Below are 19,657 nucleotides of genomic sequence, written 5' to 3'. Positions count from 1 at the left end.
ATCTGATTTTAAATATCATCTATAAGCTTGTCAATCCCAAATTTTGGTCTCCAGCCCTGACAGCTCACCTGAGGTCCAGATCCAAGTTTGAAACTGCCTACTTCACATTCCTTCTAGGGTTATGAACAGGCGCCTCAAATTCAGTCTGCACAAATTAGATTTTATCTCCATAAAACTGAACCCTTCCTCACCAGAGTAAAAGAAGTCACCATCTGAAGTCACTATCTATCCAATCATTTATTCTTGGTAGTCATTTGTTTTAAAAAAATCAGCTTTATTAAAATATTATTTACATACAGTAAAATTCACTGGTATGAAATAATTTGATATATTCTGTCAAATCAAATGTAAGCACCACCACAATTATGATTAGAACATTTCCAGCACCTTCAAACTGCCCCCCACCAAATCTCTTCCTGTCAACTACTGATTTCTTTCCTCCAAATTAATTTTGCCTTCTACAGAATTTCATATACAGGCCTACCTCGGAGATATTGCGGGTTTGGGTCCAGACCATGGCAATAACGTGAATATTGCAATAAAACGAGTCACAAAATTTTTTGGTTTCCCAGAGCATATAAAAGTTAGGTTTACACTTTGTTACAGCCTATTAAGTGTGCAATAGCATTATATCTAAAAAAATACATGCCTTAAAGTACTTTACTGCTAAAAAATGTTAACCATTATCTGAGCTTTCAGAGGGTTGTAATCTTTTTGCTGATGGAAGGTCTTGCCTCAAGGTTGATGGCTGCTGACTGATCAGGGTGGTGGGTGGTGAAGGCTGGGTGACCGTAGCAGTTTCTTTTTTTTTAAAATTTATTTTATTTATGGCTGTGTTGGGTCTTCATTTCTGTGCGAGGGCTTTCTCTAGTTGTGGTAAGTGGGGGCCACTCTTCATCGCGGTGCGCGGGCCTCTCACTGTCGCGGCCTCTCTTGTTGCGGAGCGCAGGCTCAGTAGTTGTGGCTCACAGGCCTAGTTGCTCAGCGGCATGTGGGATCATCCCAGACCAGGGCTCGAACCCGTGTCTCCTGCATTAGCAGGCAGATTCTCAACCACTGCGCCACCAGGGAAGCCCAGCAGTTTCTTAAAATAAGACAACAATGAAGTCTGCTGCACTGACTGACTCTTCCTTTCACAAATGATCTCTGTAACGCGGAATGCTGTTTGACAGCATTTTATCCATAGTAGAACTTCTTTCAAATTTGGAGTCAGTCCTCTCAAACCCTGCTGCTGCTTTAGCCAAATCTGCAGTTACTTCCTCCACTTTGAAGTCTTGAATCCTTCAAAGTCATCCAGGATGGTTGGAATCAACTTTTTCCAAACTCCTGTATGTTGATATTTTGACCTCCTTCTGTGAATCTGAATGCTCTTAATGGCATCTAGAATGGTGAATTTTTTCCAGAAGTTTTCAATTTACTTTGCCCAGATCCATCAAAAGACCCAGTATCTATGATAGCCTTACAAAATCTATTTCTTAAATTATAAGACTTGAAAGCTGAAATTACTCCTTGACCCATGGGCTGCAGAATGGATGTTATCAGGCATGAAAACAGCATTAATCTCTTTGTACATCTCCATCAGAGCTCTTGGGTGACCAGGTGCATTGTCAAAGAGCAGTAATATTTTGAAAGGGATCTTGTTCCTGAGTAGTGGAAACAGTGAGCTGAAAATATTCAGTAAACCATGTTGTCAACAGATGTGCCGTAATCCAGGCTTTGTTGTTCCATTTATAAGGAGCATAGGCAGAGCAAATTTAGAATAATTCTGAAGGGCCCTAGGATTTTCAGGATGGTAAAGGAGCACTGGCTTCAACTTAAAGTTACCAGCTGCATTAGCCCCTAGCAAGAGAGTCACCTGTCCTTTGAAGCTTTGAAGCTAGGCATTGACTTTTCCTCTCCAGCTATGAAAGTCTTAGATGGCATCTTCTTCCAATACAAGGCTGTTTCATCTACATTAAAAATCTGTTGTTTAGTGTAGCCACCTTCATGAATTATCTGAGCTAGATCTTCTGGATAACTTGCTGCAGCTTCTACATCAGCACTTGCTGCTTCTCCTTGCACTTTTATGTTATGGAAAAGGCTTCTTTCCTTAAGCCTCATGAACTAACCTCTGCTAGCTTCCAACTTTTCTTCTCAGTTTCCTCACCTTCTTTAGTCTTCATAGAACTGAAGAAAGGGCCTTGCTCTGGATGAGGCTTTGGTTTAAGGGAATGTTGTGGCTGGCTTTATATTTTATCCAGAAAAACTTTCTCCGTATCAGCAAATAAGGCTGTTTTGCTTTCTTATTATTCGTGTGTTCACTGGAGTAGCATTATTCATTTCCCTGAAGAACTTTTCCTTTGCATTCACAATTTGGCTAACTCTTTGGTGTTAGAAGCCTAGCTTTCAGCCTATCTCAGCTTTTGACATGCCTTCCCCATTAAGCTTAATCATTTTTAGCTTTTGATTTAAAGTAAGAGACCTGTGACCCTTCCTTTCACTTAAACACTTAGAGGTCACTGTAGAATTATTAACTGGCCTGATTTCAGTATTGTTGTGTCTCAGGGAATAGGGAGGCCCAAGGAGAGGGAGAGGAATAGGGAAATGGCTGGTCGGTGGAGCAGTCAGAACACATACAAAATTTATAGATTAAGTTTGCCGATTTATATAGGTGTGGTAAGTGGCGCCCCCAAACAATTACAATAGTAACAACAAAGATCACTGTTCACAGATTCCCAACAAATAATAATGAAAAAGTCTGAAATATTATAAGAATTACCAAAATGTGACCCAGAGACATGAAGTGAGCAAATGCTCTTGGAAAAACAGTGCCAACAGACTTGCTCAAGGCGGGGGTGCCACAAAATTTCAGTTTGTAAAAAATGCAGTATCTGCAAAGCACAGTGAAGTGAAGCACAATAAAACGAGGTATGCCTGCAAACAGAATCATGTAGCATGCATTTTTTTTTTTCAGTCTGGCTTCTTTCCTAACTTCTGTATCTAAAAGTCCCCTACCACCTACCCTCAAACAAACACATAATCCTGATTTTTTCTTCAAAGTCCATATCATTATAACAAATTATCTTATTTATCGTGGGGCATTTCCAACTTGAACATAAGCTCTATGAGTGCCAAGGGACCTGGTCTATCTTGTTCAATGTTATATGCCCACAACTTCCAAAAGTGCCAATATATGGCAGATGGTCAATAAATATTACTGAATGAATAAAGAAATAAAAATAGCTCCCTCATGTTTTCCTACTGAACTTATCTATACTTTAATTATCAATAAGATGTATTTGTATTTATTCTAGGATGAGCACACTGGGAGAGAGAATAGGGTAGTGGCAAGTTGTAAGGCCTCTGGAGTAAGGCTGCCTGATTTTGAATCTGGCCTGTTGCCTCTTCTAAGGAGTTACTATGGCCTTGAGCAAGTTACATAATCTTCCTGAGGTTTAATTTCTGCATCTGTAAAAATGGGGATGATAGTTTTTGCCTCATAAGGTGGTTGTGAGGATTAAATGAGATCAAACATGTAAAATAATTTAAAAAGTATCTCATACTTAGAACTAATGATAGCCAATATTGTTATAATTACTGCCATCTCTACCACCACCACCACTACCACCACCAACACCACTATCTTGCTATTTTGTGCAAAGCTGAAGAAAAAGTTCCATTAAAATAGTTTTTTTAGCTAACTACCTAAAATAAACAACAATAAACACATGGACAGAAGACAGATGAAGGGTATCAAAATCTTACAATGATACTCACATGAATCTGTCTATGGTGACATCTTATATGCCAGATATTGGTTGAGCAAAATTGTACATGCTGATAAACTCACTGGTGATGAGTTTATTATGAGAAAGGCAAGGCAATATGGACACCAATCTAAATTCTATTCTATTATATTGTACAGTATAGTTCACTTTATTTCAAACCACTTATTTTGAAATATAGTGAAAACCAATGTTACTCCAACTGGAGTCCAGACCACTGAGAGTCTGGAGCATTCTCTCAAGATAGAATAAAAATTTCTACAATTCTTTTGTGTTTGTGTTCAGTGAACCCCTAAAATGTCAGCGTTAAAATGTCAATGCAATGTTTCCCAAACTTGGGGGTTGATGTGAATTTTCATCCTATCAAAGGTGTCCCTCTAGAAAAAATTGTACATAGACCAAATCCAAGAATGTACGTATTGTGGTTTATTCTGTAATTAGCATACTCTTTTAGGACAGTTAACCTACCTACCTAACTTCTCACCTACCTTTATATCTATTATAATATTAATTTTTTCTGACAACTCATATGGAGGGTATATCAGGTAGAAACTTATCAACACTAAGAATGAGGATCATTTTCTACAAGTGTGAGGAAGAAGAAATTAGTGGTTTCCTAAAGATGGAAGGTTCATAAAATTTTGTGCTCTAGGATCAGTTTTTTTTTTCTCCCTTTTGAATACTATTAGCAAAAGCCTTTAATAAAAGAATGAAATAAGAACAAGCTTGACTAAACTTTAATACTGATATGCCTAGACGCCTTGACCATATTTTAGGCATATTAGTCACAGGTAGGAAGGCTAGGGTATGTATCGGGCGAGGAGAAGAGTAGCAAACTTTATTAATGATGAAAGACTTCAGGTCTGATGGGCATGAAATTGTGGAGAGTTCATAACGGCAAATCTCTTATCCAAAAAGAATTCGGTATGTGAAAGGCATACCAAGTTCCAGCTCTCATGGGTCGAAGAATGAGAACAAAACCATGGTTTTTAAAGGGTTTCAAAGACCATGGATGGCCACATATGGCAATTTCATTTAGACATGCTCAAGCAAGTCATTAAATTAGCACTGTCTTTTCAAAGTCGAAGCTCAAACCATGTACACTTTTCACGAAGAAATATTGCCATTCAATTTTTAAACTAACAAATAATTCAAGGCACTATATTTCCATCTCACTTTTTATTTCTTTCTCTTTTGTGTTATGATAAATATGGGATTCCAAATTCTGCCTTATGATATGATAACAATGGGTCTCCTAATACTGGTGTACATATAATTAACACCAAGACTGCTGCTTTAGCAAACTAAAGAAGCTGATCCAAATAAAATAAAATAAAAATATTTTAAAAACATCAAAGATCTTATTAGATACTAAAAACTAGTGTTTCAAGATCTGGGAGAAGGACTTCCCTGGTGGCACAGTGGTTAAGAATCTGCCTGCCAGTGCAGGGGACACAGGTTCGAGCCCTGGTCCTGGAGGATCCCACATGCCGCGGAGCAACTAAGCCCGTGTGCCACAACTACTGTGCCTGTGCTCTAGAGCCCACAAGCCACAACTACTGAGCCCGCATGCCACAACTACTGAAACCCGTGTGCCTAGAGCCTGTGCTCCATGCCAAGAGAAGCCACCCACAATGAGAAGCCCGCGCACCGCAACAAAGACCCAATGCAGACAAAAATAAACAAATAAATAAATTTATTTAAAAAAAAAAAAAAAAAAAGATCTGGGAGAAGACAGAGACATTAGCCCAGCCAAAGTTAATTTGTCTTGAGGGCATTTGCTGACTCTAAGATTGAGCCAAAATAAACAAAATGACACGTTTGAGTAAAATAAATAAATATAAATTCCAGAAAACTAAAAAATAAGAGCTAAAGCTAAGAATGCAATGTACTATATGTATATACAGATATATGTAATATATGTATAGGTTACATTTTGTGTATGTAGTACATTTTCACTGTACTCCCTAAATCCCTTAGTATCCCTTTTTTTCCATTCACTTTTCTCTCTGTTATGCATATGGATAATTTCTTTTACTGTATCTGCTAATTCATTAATTCTCGCTCTATTTTGCTTTTAAGAATCTACCCACTGCTATATCTATACTATATATCTATATATATCTATATCAAACTGGTCACTCAGGAGGAATAAAAAGGAGACAATGGGAAGGTAACTGATCCAGTACATGCTGAGGAATTTTAATATTTGTCACTACTTCCTAAAGTCCTTGCCAAAGTTTGGTAAGAATATTTACTGTGAGAGTAAGTAATAAAGGAACAACCATATAACACATGCTGAGGATTTCTGTGTTGATGACTCTATGTTATAGAAGATACACAGGAAAATTACCATGATACCTGATGATCTCACCAAGAGACTATAGCACTGTCAATTACTTAATTACATTTGGTTGATCAGACATTCACTATTATGATACTTTGGCTCCTGAATACATTCTAGGAGCTATATATTATTCTAGGACCTCCAAAGTGCATAAATATGATTGAGACACTCGCGAAGCTCTCAGTTCAGTGGGACAGTCAGTCAAACAAGTAAGTACTTGAATCAGACATATGCTGTAAGAGAAATATAAACTACAAGATAGGAGGTTAGGGCCTTTCCCTCCAACAAAATGATGAGTACTCTATAACTGCAGGTAACAGTAAGAAAGGAAGTATACACCCATGTACATGAAACCTTGCTTTTACAGCAAAAAAGGTGTACTTTGAAAAATTAACAGAGCAGCTTTTCAAAAGATTCTAGTGTTAGTTTCTGAAGAGAACACATACCTAATATAAATGTATGTGATGAGGGCTTGTAAATTTTGAGAAAGGTTTTCTTTAGTTCTCTGAACTATTTATAATAGCAGATTAAAGTCCTTTTCTATTAAGTCCCACATTATTGTAGTTTCTATTGACTTATTTTTCCTGTTTATAAGCACACCTTCCTGTTTCTTTGCATATCTCATAATTCTGTGTTGATAAAAACTGGACATTCGAAATAATGCAATGCAGGAACTCTAGAAATTAGATCTCATCCATCCCCCAGGAATAATTGTTGTGCTGCTTGTCTGTTTAGGAACTTTCATTTAGTACTAATTTTCTGTACTAATTCTGCAGTCTGTATTCCTTGTCTTACTGTAGCCACTGAAGTCTCTGCTGGGTTAGCTCAGGGGTCAGCTAATGATTAGACAGAGATTTCCTTAAATACCATGAACTGGTAAGTGTTTTAGTATTTGCCAAGGACCTCTATGTGTTGGAGCATACCTTCAACACTGACAGTTTACAACTCTGCCTTAGCCTTCAATTTCTGCTTGCACAGAATCAAAGTTAGCCAGAGGTGAGAGATTAGGACCTTCTCAGTTCTTTCCTGGGCATGTGCACAATCTTGTACATGTATGTGACCTTCAAGAATTCCAGGAACATTTTTAAAACTAAGAGCTTAGCAAAGTTATCTATGGCAATCACATTTCCCAGACTTCTCTCTTAAGTTTTTTGGCCAGTCTCTTGTTTGCCCCAACTGTTATTTTTGTCCCAGGCAGCTGAGTGGTTAAACAATTGCCACTTATTGTTTTTGACAAACATCCTGGGTATAGGGCTTTTTCCACTGACCAAACTCTGAGTCAGGTCAAATATCAATGAGCCCTGTCAATGGAGACCTTATAGGGAACTGTCAGGCCAAACAGTAACAATTCTCTGGAGACACAGTTTTTCTGGAGCTCTAAACCTATTATGCCCCCTTCAGTGGCTTCTACATGGCTGATTTTCACAGCTACCATGACTGTGAGGCTATACTAGCTTTTAAAGTTACCATACTGCTGGAGAGTAGGGAATGGGAATAAGGCAAGTTAAAACTCTACAAAGCCTGCTGTTCTTACTGAGATTTAACTATTTTTCTTGAATAAACACTCCTTGGGTTGTTGACCTTTGGTTAACATCCAGAGATCTGAGAAAATTGATTTTGACGATTTTTGCTAGCATTCTCATTGCCTTTCTGAAGAAGCTAATTTGCAGAGGTCCTTAGTCTTGCCATTCCAGAAGTCCTGCTTCAACTCTCCATTTCAAAGAGTATCAATATTTTCCCAGTTTCTTTTTAACATATTAAACTTCTAGATTTAAATATTTAATCTATCTGAAATTCATTTTAGTATACAAAGTCCAGGAGGAAATGGGCAGCCAGTTGCAATAACAATTGTCCCCTGATTAACCCAAGCTTGAACTGCATGGGTCCAGTTAAATGTGTATTTTTTTTTTTTCCAATAAACACATACAGTACTACATGATCCATGGCTGGTTGAATCCACAGATGCAGAACTGCAGTATGGAGGGCCAATTTTAGGACTTGAGAGTTGGTAGATTTTGGTATTAATGGTGGGCCCTGGCAGCAATCCTCCCCAGATACCAAGGGATGACTGTATTTTTAATCTTTTCTCAGTTAATTAGTAAAATACTTTTGAGAATCTAATAAAAGCTATAGAGTATCTCTGCAAAAAAAATCTGCACATATACACAAATTTTGCATAACTTCAGTAAATTCACAGACTGTCTAAGGTCCCCTTCCATGGAACCCAGATTAAAAACCCGGATGTGCTACAGTAACTTATCTAATTTGTAACTTCATTTTTACAAATTTGTAAATTACAGGAAACTTTGTGTCTCTTTCTGTATTCTATCCTATTCCATTGGTCTGTGTGTCTATATCCATAACAGTGCCATACAGTTTTAATTACACCAAGCATATTTCTGCCTCAAAGCCTTTGCACTTGCTATTCACCATGTGTGAAACACTTTTACCCCACCTAGTCTCAAAGTAAACTCCTCACTTCAATGCAGGCCTCAGCTCAAATGCTACCTCCTTAGAGTCCTTACCTGACTACCCTATTTTTATATTGGTTCCCTCACTCTCTAGCCTCTTACACAGCTTCATTTTTCTTCATGACATTGATCATTGCTTCACATTTTATTATACCTTTAATAGTTTCCTGTCAGCTTTCTCCACAAGAAGGTAGGGAATTTTTTTTTTTTTTTACTACTGTATCCCCAGAAATAAGTACAGTCCCTGGAATATTATAGGCAGTCTTTTCAATTATTAATGTAAAACACCAAACACTAAGTTTGAACGTGGCAACTTATTTGCTTACTCTGCTGGTCTAAGTAAATAAAAGACATAAAAGATATATTAGCTCCACCTGGCTCCCAAGAAAAGTCATTTGTCAATTTTCTAGAATAGGACTATGAAGGTTTAGGAACTAAGAGTTGTTTCGTTGTAGTTCTTACTGTAACCATGTGAGACTAAAAGCAGTGAACTGTTTAAGGAAGACTTGAAATACATTTGATAGGACCACCTCATTTTTGAAAATCTGAGTTACCTGGCAACATTGTTCTTTCTGCTATAGATCTTCTCTCTTCAACTGTCAGCTACAAGGCAATTAAATACACACACACACACACACACACACACACACACACACACATTTTTTTTCTGCCTCTCTCTCTCTAGGAAAATATGCAACCATTTGTAAGAAAATAAACACATGTATCATTCATGACATGACTGGATTATCTTCACAGTACTCTGAGCCTATAGAGAATGAATTTTCAAGTCTATCATTTACTATAGTGTTTCTTATGGACAAGAGGGAGCCTAACAAACTCACAGACAAGGCTACTCTTTAACATATATGTTTTCTTCTTTGGGTGATGAACATGTGCTGATTTATTCATCCTCTCTTTCCCAATTTCATGGTGACTAATAGCCCACATCTATGTGAGGTTAAAGGAGTGGTCTGTGGTCACAAAGAAGTTTTAAGTAAACTCTCCCATGTCAGGACTTAAGCAATAATCTTGACATTACTGGCATGGAATTCCAACCAATTGAACTGACAGACAATTAAACATATATGTGAGATATATTTGTTGACACTAACATAGGTTACAGAAAGAATTAGAAAATAATCATTACTCTAGTGGAAAAAAGCAAAGAAAAAAAAGATAAACTCTATTACCACATTACTGTTATGCTGTTATAGATGTTACTTACAGATGTTTCACTGTCATAATAAACGGAAAACTCTGTGTTCTTCAGAGTAAACCTGAGTGACATTTTTAAAAAAACATATAACACTGATCCTGGATATTACAAGCAGTGTTTCCTAGGGCTTCATTAAGACTAGTTAATGAGTGGAAAGAAAATCTTCTGGGTTTCTTGTTCTCAAAAGTTAAAAAAAAAAACAAAAACTTAGTCATTTCAGCCACATTTACAATGTATGGTTGAATGAACAATGGAAATACATGTGATGCTTTGATGTAAAAAAAAGACTCCTATGAATGTTACTTTTTGCTTTTTATACTTGTTGGAGGGAAAATTTATTCAGGTATCTCATACCTATATAAAGAAAAGACTAAACACAAGTAAAACAGTACCATGCAAATTCAATTATGGAAAATTAAACTAATACAATTTTTAATTGTTCAGTAATCAAAAGTTATTTTGTATGTAGGCCATATTTGTTGACATGTATGTATCTTATGAGGCTACAGGGGGTTATTTGTGAGTTTCTATTATTACTACCAACTACAGGTATATAGAAATATAAATTCAACATAAATGAATCAAATTAAACTGTTTTCCACACATATATATTATTTACTTTGTATGTGCATGTGTGTGTCTGTGAAAAAGAAAAACAAGCATATAAAACAGGAGACAATGTAGTTCCAATGACTAAACATAAATTTGGATTCTGACTTCTTTGAATACAGAGTAAAAAGGTAAAATTATCAGCATTAAAAAGTGAAGGAGGAGCTTCAAGATGGCAGAAGAGTAAGACACGGAAATCACCTTCCTCCCCACAGATACATCAGAAATACATCTACATGTGGAACAGCTCCTACAGAACACCTACTGAACGCTGGCAGAAGACCTCAGACCTCCCAAAAGGCAAGAAATTCCCCACGTACCTGGGTAGGGCAAAAGAAAAAAAAAAAACATAGACAAAGAATAGGGACAGGACCTGCACCAGTGGGAGGGAGCTATGAAGGAGGAAAGGTTTCCACACACTAGGAAACCCCTTCGCGGGCGGAGACTGCGGGTGGCAGAGGGAGAAGCTTCAGAGCCACGGAGGAGAGCGCAGCCACAGCGGTGCAGGGGGCAAAGTGGAGAGATTCCCACACTGGGGATCGGTGCCGACCAGCACTCACCAGCCTGAGAGGCTGGTCTGCTCAGCCGCCGGGGTGGGCAGGGGCTGGGAGCTGAGGCTCAGGCTTCGGTTGGATCCCAGGGAGAGGACTGGGGTTGGTGGCGTGAACACAGCATGAAGGGGCTAGTGAGCCACAGCTAGCCGGGAAGGAGTCGAGGAAAAAGTCTGGACCTGCCAAAGAGGCAAGAGACCATTGTTTCGGGGTGCGCGAGGAGAGGGGACTCAGAGCACCACCTAAACAGCTCCAGACATGAGCCGCGGCTACCAGCACAGACCCCAGAGATGGGCATGAAATGCTAAGGCTGCTGCTGCAGCCACCAAGAAGCCTGTGTGCGAGCACAGGTCACTATCCACACCGACCCTCCGGGAGCCTGTGCAGACCGCCACTGCCAGGGTCCCGTGATCCAGGGACAACTTCCCCCGGAGAACGCACAGCGCGCCTCAGGCTGCTGCAACATCATGCCGGCCTCTGCCGCCGCAGGCTCGCCCCGCATCTGTACCCCTCCCTCCCCCTGCCCTGAGCGAGCCGGAGCCCCTGAATCAGCTGCTCCTTTAACCCCGTCCTGTCTGAGCGAAGAACAGACGCCCTCAGGCGACCTACACGGAGAGGTGGGGCCAAATCCAAAGCTGAACCCCGGGAGCTGTGCGAACAAACAAGAGAAAGGGAAATCTCTCCCAGCAGCATGATTCTGTGTGTGATTTTGTCTGTATAGCTTTGCTTTTACCATTTGGCCTAGGGTTCAGTCTGTCCGTCTTTTTTTTTTTTCTCTTTTTCAGTATGGTTTTTAGCACTTGTTATCATTGGTGGATTTGTTTTTTGGTTTGGTTGCTCTCTTCTTTCTTCTTTTAAAATTCTTTATTTTTTTATTACTATATAAAATTTTTTTTAATAATGATTTTTAATTTTAATAACTTTATTTTACTTTATTCTATCTTCTTCTTTCTTTTTTTTCTTTCACCCTTTTATTCTGATCCGTGTGGAAGAAAGGCTCTTGGTGCTCCAGCTAGGCGTCAGGGCTGTGCCTCTGAGGTGGGAGAGCCAAGTTCAGAACATTGGTCCACCAGAGACCTCCCAGCCCCACGTAATATCAAATGGCGAAAATCTCCCAGAGATCTCCATCTCAACGACAAGACCCAACTCCACTCAACGACCAGCAAGCTACAATGCTACACACCCTATGCCAAATAACTAGCAAGACAAGAACACAACCCCACCCATTAGCAGAGAAGCAGCCTACAATCATAATAACGTCACAGACACCCCAAAACACACCACCACACGTGGACCTACCCACCAGAAAGACAAGATCCAGCCTCATCCACCAGAACACAGGCACTAGCCCCTCAACCAGGAAGTCTACACAACCCACTGAACCAACCTTAGCCACTGGGAATGGACACCAAAAACAACGGGAACTACGAACCTGCAGCCTGCGAAAATGAGACCCCAAACACAGTAAGTTAAGCAAAATGAGAAGACAGAGAAACACACAGCAGATGGAGGAGCAAGGCAAAAACCCACCAGACCTAACAAATGAAGAGGAAATAGGCAGTCTACATGAAAAAGAATTCAGAAAAATGACAGTAAAGATGATCCAACATCTCGGAAATAGAATGGAGAAAATACAAAAAACCTTTAACAAGGACCTAGAAGAACTAAACAGCAAACAAACAATCATGAACAATACAATAAATGAAATTAAAAGTTCTCTAGAAGGGATCAATAGCAGAATAACTGAGGCAGAGGAACGGATAAGTGACCTGGAAGATAAAATGGTGGAAATAACTACTGCAGAGCAGAATAAAGAAAAAAGAATGAAAAGAACTGAGGACAGTCTCAGAGACCTCTGGGACAACATTAAACACAACAACATTCGAATTATAGGGGTCCCAGAAGAAGAAGAGAAAAAGAAAGGGACTGAGAAAATATTTGACGAGATTATAGTTGAAAACTTCCCTAATATGGGAAAGGAAATGGTTAATCAAGTCCAGGAAGCACAGAGAGTTCCATACAGGATAAATCCAAGGAGAAACACACCAAGACACATATTAATCAAACAATCAAAAATTAAATACAAAGAAAAAATATTAAAAGCAGCAAGGGAAAAACAACAAATAACACACAAGGCAACTCCCATAAGATTAACAGCTGATTTCTCAGCAGAAACTCTACAAGCCAGAAGGGAGTGGCATGATATACTTAAAGTGATGAAAGGGAAGAACGTACAACCAAGATTACTCTACCCAGCAAGGATCTCATTCAGATTCGACGGAGAAATTAAAATCTTTACAGACAAGCAAAAGCTAAGAGAATTCAGCACCACCAAACCAGCCTTACAACAAATGCTAAAGGAACTTTTCTAGGCAGGAAACACAAGAGAAAGAAAAGACCTACAATAACAAACGCAAAACAATTAAGAAAATGGTAATAGAAACATACATATCGATAATTACGTTAAATGTAAATGGATTAAATGCTCCAACCAAAAGACATAGACTGGATGAATGGATACAAAAACAAGACCTGTATATATGCTCTCTACGAGAGACCCACTTCAGACCTAGGGACACATACAGACTGAAAGTGAGGGGATGGAAAAAGATATTCCATGCAAATGGAAATCAAAAGAAAGCTGGAGTAGCAATTCTCATATCAGACAAAATAGACTTTCAAACAAAGACTATTACAAGAGACAAAGAAGGACACTACATAATGATCAAGGGATCAATCCAAGAAGAAGATATAACACTTGTACATACTTATGAACCCAACATAGGAGCACCTCAATACATAAGGCAAATACTAACAGCCATAAAAGGGGAAATCGACAGTAACAAAATAATAGTAGGGGAATTTAACACCCCACTTTCACCAATGAACAGACCATCCAAAACGAAAATAAATAATGAAACAGAAGCTTTAAATGATACATTAAACAAGATGAATTTAATTGATATTTATATGACATTCCATCCAAAAAGAACAGAATACATTTTCTTCTCAAGTGCTCATGGAACATTCTCCAGGATAGATCATATCTTGGGTCACAAATCAAGCCTTGGTAAACTTAAGAAAACTGAAATCGTATCAAGTATCTTTTCTGACCACAATGCTATGAGAGTAGATATCAAGTACAGGAAAAAATCTGTAAAAAATACATATACATGGAGGGTAAACAATACACTACTAAATAACCAAGAGATCACTGAAGAAATAAAAGAGGAAATCAAAAAATACTTGGAAACAAATAACAATGAAAACACGATGAGCCAAAACCTATGGGATGCAGCAAAAGCAGTTCTAAGAGGGAAGTTTATAGCAACACAATCCTACCTGAAGAAACAAGAAACATCTCAAATACACAATCTAACCTTACACCGAAAGCAATTAGAGAAAGAAGAACAAAAAAACCCTAAAGTTAGCAGAAGGAAAGAAATCATAAAGATCAGAAGAGTAATAAATGCAAAAGAAATGAAGGAAAGATAGGAAAGATCAATAAAACTAAAAGCTGGTTCTTTGAGCAGATAAACAAAATAGATAAACCATTAGTCAGACTCGTCAAGAAAAAAAGGGAGAAGACTCAAATCAATAGAATTAGAAATGAAAAAGGAGAAGTAACAACTGACATTGCAGAAATACAAAGGATCATGAGAGATTACTACAAGTAACTCTTATGCCAATAAAAAGGACAACCTGGAAGAAATGGACAAATTCTTAGAAATGCACAACCTGCCGAGAATGAACCAGGAAGAAATAGAAAATATGAACAGACCAATCATAAGCACTGAAATTGAAATTGTGATTAAAAATCTTCCAACAAAAAAGCCCAGGACCAGATGGCTTCACAGGTGAATTCTATCAAAAAATTAGAGAAGAGCTAACACCTATCCTTCTCAAACTCTTCCAAAATATAGTAGAGGGAGGAACACTCCCAAACTCATTCTACAAGGCCACCATCACCCTCATACCAAAACCAGACAAAGATGTCACAAAGAAAGAAAACTACAGGCCAATATCACTGATAAACATAGATGCAAAAATCCTCAACGAAATACTAGCAAACAGAATCCAACAGCACATTAAAAGGATCATACACCATGATCAAGTGGGGTTTATCCCAGGAATACAAGCATTCTTCAATATACGCAAATCAATCAATGTGACACACCATATTAACAAATTGAAGGAGAAAAAACATATGATCATCTGAATATATGAAGAAAAAGCTTTTGACAAAATTCAACACCCATTTATGACAAAAACCCTCTAGAAAGTAGGCATAGAAGAAACTTACCTCAATATAATAAAGGGCATATATGACAAACCCACAGCTAACATCGTCCTCAATGGTGAAAAACTGAAACCATTTCCACTACGATCAGGAACAAGACAAGGTTGCCCACTCTCACCACTATTATTCAACATAGTTTTGGAAGTTTTAGCCACAGCAATCAGAGAAGAAAAAGAAATAAAAGGAATCCAAATCGGAAAAGAAGAAGTAAAGCTGTCACTGTTTGCAGATGACATGATACTTTACTATACTGTAGAGAATCCTAAAGATGCTACCAGAAAACTACTAGAGCTAAACAATGAACTCGTTAAAGTAGCAGGATACAAAATTAATGCATATAAATCCTTAGCACTCCTATACACTAATGATGAAAAATCTGAAAGTGAAATTAAGAAAACACTCCCATTTACCATTGCAACAAAAAGAATAAAATACTTAGGAATAAACCTACGTAAGGAGATAAAAGACCTGTATGCAGAAAATTATAAGACACTGATGAAAGAAATTAAAGATGATACAAATAGATGGAGAGATATACCATGTTCTTGGATGGGAAGAATCAACATTGTGAAAATGAGTCTACTACCGAAAGCAATGTACAGATTCAATGCAATCCCTATCAAACTACCACTGGCATTTATCACAGAACTAGAACAAAAAATTTCACAATTTGTATGTAAACACAAAGGACCCCGAATAGCCAAAGCAATCTTGAGAACGAAAAATGGAGCTGGAGGAATCAGGCTCCCTGACTTCAGACTATATTACAAAGCTACAGTAATCAAGACAGTTTGGTACTGGCACAAAAACAGAAATATAGATCAATGGAACAGGATAGGAAGCCCAGAGATAAACCCATGCACATATGGTCACCTTATCTTTGATAAAGGAGGCAAGCATATACAGTGGAGAAAAGACAGCCTCTTCAATAAGTGGTGCTGGGAAAACTGGACAGGTACATGTAAAAGTATGAAATTGGAACACTCCCTGACACCATACACAGAAATAAACTCAAAATGGATTAAAGAGCTAAATGTAAGGCCAGACACTATCAAACTCTTAGAGGAAAACATAGGCAGAACACTCTATGACACAAATCACAGCAAGATCCTTTCTGACCCACCTCCTAGAGAAATGGAAATAACAACAAAAATAAACAAATGGGACCTAATGAAACTTAAAAGGTTTGGCACAGTAAAGGTAACCATAAACAAGCGAAAAGACAACCCTCAGAGCAGAAGAAAATATTTGTAAATGAAGCAACTGACAAAGGATTAACCTCTAAAATTTACAAGCAGCTCATGCACCTCAATATCACAAAAAGAAACAATGCAATCCAAAAATGGGCTGAAGACCTAAGTAGACATTTCTCCAAAGAAGATACACAGAGTGCCAAGAAACACATGGAAGAATGCTCAACATCATTAATCATTAGAGAAATGCAAATCAAAACTACAATGAGGTATCATCTCACACTGGTCAGAATGGCCATCATCAAAAAATCTACAACCAATAAATGCTGGAGAGGGTGTGGAGAAAAGGGAACCCTCTTGCACTGTTGGTGGGAATGTAAATTGATACAGCCACTATGGAGAACAGTATGGAGGTTCCTTAAAAAGCTAAAAATAGAACTACCATACGACCCAGCAACCCCACTACTGGGCATATACCCTGAGAAAACCATAATTCAAAAAGAGTCATGTACCAAAATGTTCCTTGCAGGTCTATTTACAATAGCCAGGACCTGGAAGCAACCTAAGTGTCCATTAACAGATGAATGGATAAAGTAGATGTGGCAAATATATACAATGGAATGTTAGTCAGACATAAAAAGAAACGAAATGGAGGTATTTGTAGTGAGGTGGATGGAGTTAAGAGTCTGTCATACAGAGGGAAGTAAGTCAGGAAGAGAAATACAAATACCGTATGCTAATACATATATATGGAATCTAAGGAAAAAAAAAAAAAAGGTCATGAAGAACCTAGGGGAAGACGGGAATAAAAAGACACAGACCTACTAAAGAATGGAGTTGAGGACACGGGGAGGGGGAAGGGTAAGCTGGGACAAAGTGAGAGTGGCATCGACATATATACACTACCAAATGTGAAATAGATAGCTACTGGAAAGCAGCCGCATAGCACAGGGAGATCAGCTCGGTTCTTTGTTACCACCTAGAGGGGTGGGACACGGAGGGTAGGAGGGAGGGAGACGCAAGAGGGAAGAGATATGGGGACATATGTATATGTATAACTGATTCACTTTGTTATAAAGCAGAAACTAACACACTATTGTAAAGCAATTATACTCCAATAAAGATGTTAAAAAAAAAGAAACTAAAAAAAAAAAAAAGTGAAAAGTACAGATATATCAAAAATTATTCAGTTAAAGTATTAAACTCAAAAGTAAAATAATTATGCACAGTAAGATTATTTTAAGTAAGATAAAATAATAGTAAAGCTACTTTATTTTGTGAAAAATAAGAAAAAAGAAAATATTTATAAAGAACTAATTTTACTAACCTGACTAATTTTTCTTTGCTCTTGTATAGCTCTTTGAATTGCCTGAGATACTTTCTCTTGATCTTTTGCGTGCTCAGTCTTCCATAACTCCCGTTCTTCTGCATGGGCTTTTTCCAAATTTTTTCTTTCTTCTTCTATAGCTTTTAAAACTGCATCCTTCATCGCTTCTTTCTCAAGCTTCAAAACAAATAATGACCAGAACAAAAATATTTGAATGAGTGACCACAACAGTTCCTTGAATAAGACAGACTTGAGTTAACCTTAAAAACTCAAAATTTTGATCCTATAGGGTTTATTTCTGACATTGTTTTTTTTTCACTCATATGTAATAACTGCTGTAAAATAAAATTCATTATTTGTTTTTACACAAATAACCAACTCATTTCCATGGCATTTCTAAACTTCAAAGAAACCAAGTCTTAGCTTAAAGTAGCAGTTTTCTAACTATTTTGTCTTAGGATCTCTTTACACTCTTAAAAATTACAGAGGACTTCTAAGAGCTTTTGTTTATGTGGGTTATACATATTAAGGTTTACCATATTAGTCAAACCAAGAGAAAATAAAAATACTTATTTATTAATTCATTTATAATTAATAACAGTAAGTGCATTATATATTAATAAATACTGCATTTTATGAAAAATAACTACATTTTCCAAAATTAAAAAGTGAGAAGAATGTTTGTAAACCTCCTTACTATCTGACTTAATAGAAGAGAGCCTAGATTCTTATACCTGCCTTCTGTATTAAATCTGTAATGATATTTTTAGTTGAAGTATATAAGGAAAACCCAGCCTCACAAAGATATGTAGAAGAAAAGGGAGAATTATTTAGTAGCCAGCTGAGATCACTGTAGATATTCTTTCTGATTCCACACCAAAACTTAACAAGGGGTAGTTCTTAAAAGTAAGTTGCAGTAAGAAAAATAAAATCATGTCAATGAATTTTTGGACTCTGTTACATTACAATCTTTTCTTGCATTTTGAATAAATCCTTTACGTATTCTTTAAACATTTTTTATTTGGCAAACATTGATTCAATGAGTTACGCATCTCCTCCAGATGTTGACACATTTCGCTATATTATAACCAAAAAAGCCACATTTTTGTTAATACCACCATCAATCTCATCAGAAGAGTCTTTATTAAAAAGTAGAAATAAATTTTCTAAAATTCTAATTTTTTTTTAAAGCTCGAATTTTATCATTGGCAACAAGAACTGTCAGTTTTTGTCCTTAAGGTGCTGGGCTCACTCTGCTTATTTTGGACAAAATGTCTGCCAAATACTAAAGTCTGTATAACCCTACTAATTCAGTAAAATGGCGTTCCATGAAAACAGAGCCTATTTCAGTTGCAACTCAAACAGCTGCACAAGAATTTTCCTCAAGAAAACCATCGTACGTAGTAAAGTCCATGGACCTCCCACTCCTGAGAGACTTAACCACTTTTTTTCTTGCTTCCAGTTCACAACCAAATTTGACAAAAGTCATTAAAGCTGACAGTCACCATTTTTTGAACTCCCGTTTTATTGCACAGTTCTTCTCCTAAATTACTCTCTTACTATGTTCACCAGTGCCTTCCATGTTGTTTAAACCAAATTATATTTTTTGTTTTTTGTTTTAGTCCTTACTTTCATGACCTCAAAGCAACATTCTATATAGTTGATTATTTCTGATTCTGTGAAGCCCTCTCTTTTCTTGGTTTTCATGAGAGCCTGCTGCTTATATTTCTCCTATGCATTTTGCTGAGTCTTTTCAATTCTTTGTAACTTCTTCCTTCCTCTGGATTTTAAATTTTGGAGTTCTTTCAGGGCTAAGAACGTGGACCACTTGTTACTCTACTTGTTACTCCTTTGAGGTAATTATACATGAAAATAATTT

General features: G+C 37.4%; 1 protein-coding gene across 5 annotated transcripts in view; it reads right to left on the bottom strand.

The window, feature by feature from the left end:
- Nucleotides 1-19,657, bottom strand: part of CCDC91 (coiled-coil domain containing 91) — a 425,558-nt gene that overhangs the window by 112,539 nt on the left and 293,362 nt on the right. For all 5 annotated transcript variants that reach the window (XM_059935542.1, XM_059935544.1, XM_059935541.1 and 2 more), the window contains one exon: nucleotides 17,779-17,955. In XM_059935542.1, the coding sequence (XP_059791525.1) occupies nucleotides 17,779-17,955 (177 nt within the window). The remainder of the gene's footprint in view (nucleotides 1-17,778; nucleotides 17,956-19,657) is intronic.

The sequence above is a fragment of the Balaenoptera ricei genome, chromosome 10 (assembly GCF_028023285.1).
Source record: "Balaenoptera ricei isolate mBalRic1 chromosome 10, mBalRic1.hap2, whole genome shotgun sequence".
Taxonomy (NCBI): domain Eukaryota; kingdom Metazoa; phylum Chordata; class Mammalia; order Artiodactyla; family Balaenopteridae; genus Balaenoptera; species Balaenoptera ricei.
Note: the sequence above shows the minus strand (reverse complement) of the source record. Positions and strands in the feature narration are given on the sequence as shown.